The sequence below is a fragment of the Ovis canadensis genome, chromosome 12 (genome assembly GCF_042477335.2).
Source record: "Ovis canadensis isolate MfBH-ARS-UI-01 breed Bighorn chromosome 12, ARS-UI_OviCan_v2, whole genome shotgun sequence".
NCBI lineage: Eukaryota > Metazoa > Chordata > Mammalia > Artiodactyla > Bovidae > Ovis > Ovis canadensis.
The window spans coordinates 52,333,686-52,338,576 of NC_091256.1; the positions used below are offsets into that span (position 1 = coordinate 52,333,686).

The 4,891-nt window shown below is 49.6% G+C and overlaps 1 protein-coding gene across 1 annotated transcript; it reads left to right on the forward strand.

Moving 5' to 3' along the window:
- The first annotated feature begins 2,720 nt into the window (after window positions 1-2,720).
- On the forward strand, window positions 2,721-3,961 carry NPPB (natriuretic peptide B). Its single transcript, XM_069544415.1, has 3 exons — window positions 2,721-2,886; window positions 3,165-3,411; window positions 3,945-3,961. The coding sequence occupies exons 1-3, from the start codon at window positions 2,761-2,763 to the stop codon at window positions 3,959-3,961; spliced, it is 390 nt and encodes a 129-aa protein (XP_069400516.1). The 5' UTR covers window positions 2,721-2,760.
- Window positions 3,962-4,891: the final 930 nt, after the last annotated feature.

Sequence of the window (4,891 nt, forward strand, 5' to 3'; positions counted from 1 at the left end):
AAGTCTCAGCTCTGCTCTTGGCTGTCTTTTGTTGTCTCTCTCTGCCATTTAATTTTTGGATATCATTCCTTTGGTGTGCATGTGTGCACGTGCGCACACACAGGCACACACTGTTCCAGCTCCCAGAATCTCTCCAGGACTGACATCTTTACACAGCCCTTACCTCTCCCCCATCTTTATCTGTAAAATGCTGAACTTGCCTCTGCTTGACCTCCTTCCCCTTGTGTCAGGGACCAGACTTACACATACTTCACTGCATAGCTTTCTGTAACTTTAGAAATGACCCTAGGGTAATCTAATTTTTCTTTAGTAGAAACACCTAACAATCCCCCTGGCAGTGATTAAGAGCTTCAGGTCTAAAAATCAGACTGCCTAGGTTAGAATCCAGGTTTTAGCACTTGTCAATTGTGTGATCTTAAGAAAATAGATTAAGACAACCTAAAAATTCTATGGATGGAGGAGCCTGGTGGGCTACAGTCTATGGGGTCATGAAGAGTCGGACATGACTGAGAGACTTCATGATTCATGATACTGAATGGGAGAAAATATTTGCAAATGATGTATCTGATAAGAGGTTCATATCCAAAACAAACAAACAGCTCATACAAGTCAATATTTAAAAAACCTGATGGAAAAAATGGTGAGAAGACCTGATTTGATGTTTTCCTAAAGAAGGCATCAGATGGCTGAGAGGCACATGAAAAGATGTTCAACAGCATTAGTCAGTGGAGAAATGCAAATCAAAACCACAATAAGATATCACCTCACATCTGTCAGAATGGCTATCATCAAAAAGACCACAAATAAAAAATGTTGGCGAGAATGTGGAGAAAAGGGAACTTTGATGCACTGTCAGTGGGAATGTAAACTGGTACAGACACAAAAGACAAATACTATATGTTTTTATTTCTATGTAGAATCTAAAAAAATAAAACAAGTGAATGATATGGCAAAATAGAAATAGATCCAGAGGTACAGAGAACAAACTAGTGACTGCCATTAGGGAGTGGGATGGGGGAGGTGCAAAATAAGAGTAGGGTATTAAGAGATATACTACTAGGTGTAAAATGATATGATACAAGGATGTAATATATGGTATATGGAATATAGCTAATATTTTATAAATTTAAATGGAGTATAATCTATAAAAATATGGAATCACTATGTTATACACCTGAAACTAAGTAAATCAATTGTACCTTGATTAAAGTAAAAAATCAATTTTTCTGTAAAAAAGAAAAGAGAAAAGTACATTAATTTTTCTGGGCTCAGTTTCCTTATCCAAAAAGTGAAGAACAATAATAACAATTTTCTCATTCAATACCTGGGAAGTGCTATTTTTCAGGCAAGATTTGCTTAGTGGTCCCAGCTTCTGCCCCTTTCTCCACTTTTGTCATAACACATTTCCTTTCCTTTCCTTTCCTGAACAACCCTTCTCCCTCATCCTGATGCTTGCCAACACAAGTTATCTGGAAGGGGCAGTGACATCAGTCACGCACACTTTAAGGGGGATTTAATCTGCTGTGTCTCTTCCCAGGGCCATTTTCCCCTTGGAGCCCCCTTTGCAATCACAGGCAGGAGGCCCAGACCTGCAAATTGCAGACCAGATCTGCAAATGGGAATGAGATCCTGGACGACCAGTTGAAGGAGGCACTGCAGAAGACTCCCTCACACCCCTACTGTCCCACTAAATAGATAACCATCTTGCAGTCATCCTTGCTTTTTCCGTTATGCTGACTTGGTGGGGGAGAGGAGGTGTTGGCACCTGGAGGAGATGTGATAGAAGGCATTCCTGAATGACTTCATCTCTGGGCTTTGCCTCTCAAAATTCCTGTCAAATCAGCTCTACCCTTTAAGGGACGGAAGAAGGGTCAGCATTCCAGAAGTTCCTTGTCATACCCAGACTTTTAATCAGGTGACACTGGAGAATTAGCATCCTAGTGCAGGAGGTCATGAGAGGGCAGGGAGGGGGTCTCAGGCGTCTCTTGGCCCCTGCCCCGTGCTTGTCTTTCTGGCAACACCGGAGTTGAGGAGAGCAAGAACTCTTGCGTTGGTGGCTCAGCGTGATCAGAACCACGGACAGCGGTCAGCGCGCCCGAGGGACCGGCGGTCTGGCGCAGGGCAGAGTTGCAGGCTTGCGCTCTTCCAGGCGGGGTGCCGAGTTCCAGGCGGGGAGGGAAGACGCGCTGCAGTGATGGGGTGTTGGCTGGGGCTGTTCTTTGTGAGTCACCTCGTGCGCCCGGCATTTGCGTCGAGTCTCTGATCGCTGGGGTTCTCTCTTCTCAATTCAGGAATGGGGGTGGGGAGGAAAGAAAAAAATCCACGCTAATGCCCCCGGCGGTTTTGCAGGAAAGGAAGCAGACAGAGACGAAAGACTATTGGTGTCTACCCCTCCCTGCCTACGCCCCCACTCCCGCACCCCACCCCTCCAAACCCCCCCCCCGCCCCCCACCCCGGGCGCGCGTTCCAGCTCCCGGTCAGGCCCATTTCTATACAAGGCCTGCTCTCCCCAGCCTCCACCCCCTCGGCGCGGAGAGGTGCATTCCCCCGCCCTGAGCTCAGCGGGTCGGGCCGGAATGCGGCCGATAAATCAGAGATAACCCAGAGAGGCAGGGCCGGCCCGGCTCCCAGGACCAGGGATAAAAGGCCTCTGTTGCCCAAGGATCCGGGAGAGCGCCCACCGGGCACTAGAAGGTGAGACGTGAGGCGCAACCCAGCGAAGCAGCCGCGGCCGCAACCTCCATCCGCTCCGCCAGCGACATGGACCCCCAGACGGCGCTGTCCCGGGCGCTCCTGCTTCTCCTCTTCTTGCACCTGTCGCTGCTAGGATGTCGTTCCCACCCGCTGGGTGGCCCCGGCTCGGCTTCGGAACTGCCTGGGTTACAGGTGAGCGCTGCTGAACTGCGTAAACCCGGTTCGCCAAGAGGGCGCGGACAGCAGCAGTTAGCGGGTCCCCATCCCCCGACCCTCCACTTACATCCCAAGAGGTCCCCACCCTCCCTTGGGAATTAGTGATACGAGAATCAGAAAGGGAATTAGAAAATGGAGAGACTGGGTGCGGGAAGCCGGTACCCAGCGCGGCTGGATCGCTTTGCCGCCGTCGAGGGTGGCTGGGCCCAGGGTGCGGGTTTCTGAAGCTGCGGCTCCCCTACCGTGCATTGCAGGAGCTGCTGGACCGTCTACGAGACAGGGTCTCGGAGCTGCAGGCGGAGCAGCTGCGCGTGGAGCCCCTCCAGCAGGGCCAGGGCCTGGAAGAAACCTGGGACTCCCCGGCGGCAGCCCCCGCGGGGTTCCTTGGGCCCCACCACAGCCTCCTCCGGGCCCTGCGGGGCCCCAAGATGATGCGCGACTCGGGCTGCTTTGGACGGAGGCTGGACCGGATCGGCTCCCTCAGCGGCCTGGGCTGCAACGGTGAGCGCCTATCCGCATTCCCACTGCACATCACCATTAGAGCCACTTCTGGGTCCGATGTCTCAGGGGACCAAATTTTGAACAAAGAACATCACTCTTCTTTGCTGGCAGTCCTCAGGGCCAAGGCATGCCTCTCTGGGAATATTAAGTTTGGACAACATTCATTATCATGTCTGGAAGCCCCTTCTATCCACCTCCTGCCTCTGACTGAAAGGGGCACAATCTTTAGGATGTAATTCAGTCACTGTTCAGCAGGCCCTCCTTGGAGCAGAAAGAGTAGTTAACATTTTTCCTCCTGGTTTCCCCTGAACTGTCTAAAGCTGCAAAGGCAGAGGGGAGGGTCACCAGGGGGATGGTAATCCCTGGTTTACAAGGAGGATGGGGAGGTCCGGGGAGATGGGTTATTCCAAGGCCCCAAACATGCAGATGAACTGAAGAGGGGGGTGGCAGGGGTGGCACAGGGTGAGGGAAAGCTCAGATCCTTCCTGTCTCCCACCCCAAAGTCATCATCACCCTCTCTTTTCCCCCCACAGTGCTGAGGAGGTACTAAGAGGAGGTCCTGGCTGCAGATATGGCTGCATCTGATTCTCCATCAACTCCTGATCCCCTTGGAAGCAACTCCTATTTATTTTTATTTATTTATTTATTTGGTTGTTTTATATAAAATGGTTCTTATCTTCAGACACAAATTTTCCATGATGAAATAAAGTCAGTATTATAGCTTTTTCCTTTTGAAATTCATTTGTCTCAGTGTTTTAAAAAATAACCCATCATTAAAAAAAAACAACTCTGTGTTTTCTTGCAAGTCCCAAAGGTGTCCATTTAATGGTGGGGTGTCCCCACATGGCTTCAAGGGCTGATGATCAAGCAGTTACTGGGAGGGGGACTACTTTTCTTGAAAGTTTTTTTTTCTTGTTCTGAAATGTCTCTAAACACCTCAGACACTTGAGACACTTTCCAGAAACTACTTTTGAAAGTCTGACAGTTTCTCTGTGGGAGCTAAATGGACCCTGATGTATTCCTGCTTCATGAGGGTGTGTGGCAGGGTATTTGCCCCGTGCCTTCCTTCTGCCTAGAATTCTGTGACTGGAGGTACTCTCTGTATATTTGTTGTTTCCAGAAGCTCTCAGAGATCGAGGGCTGTGTGTGTGTGTGTGTGTGTGTGTCTGTGTGTGTGTATCAGAGAGAGAGAGAGAGAGGGCTTATTTGCATTCTTGATGAGTGTGAGTTCTCCCTCCTGCCTCCAACCTCAGGTTCAAACCTTCAATTCCTGATGTCATCCTGGGAAGTTGACTTCAAAACCCTGAGTTTAATAGCATTTTCATTTCCTGAGCCCACAAGCATAGAAGTGCCTGAAAGAGGCCCAGCATTTCAGAGTGCCCTTCCCTTGGGGTCCCACATTTTTACTTCTTCTCTGCCCTAGAGAGGAAAGATTTTTATTCTAAGGCAGGAAAAGAGACAAGCCCCAGAACCCTACTGT

Excerpts from the sequence above, each read along its gene's own strand:
- NPPB (XM_069544415.1), top strand. The coding sequence starts at position 2,761 with ATGGACCCCCAGACGGCGCTGTCCCGGGCGCTCCTGCTTCTCCTCTTC. Across the intron at positions 2,887-3,164 it reads CGGAACTGCCTGGGTTACAG|GAGCTGCTGGACCGTCTACG; the intron begins GTGAGCGCTGCT and ends CGTGCATTGCAG.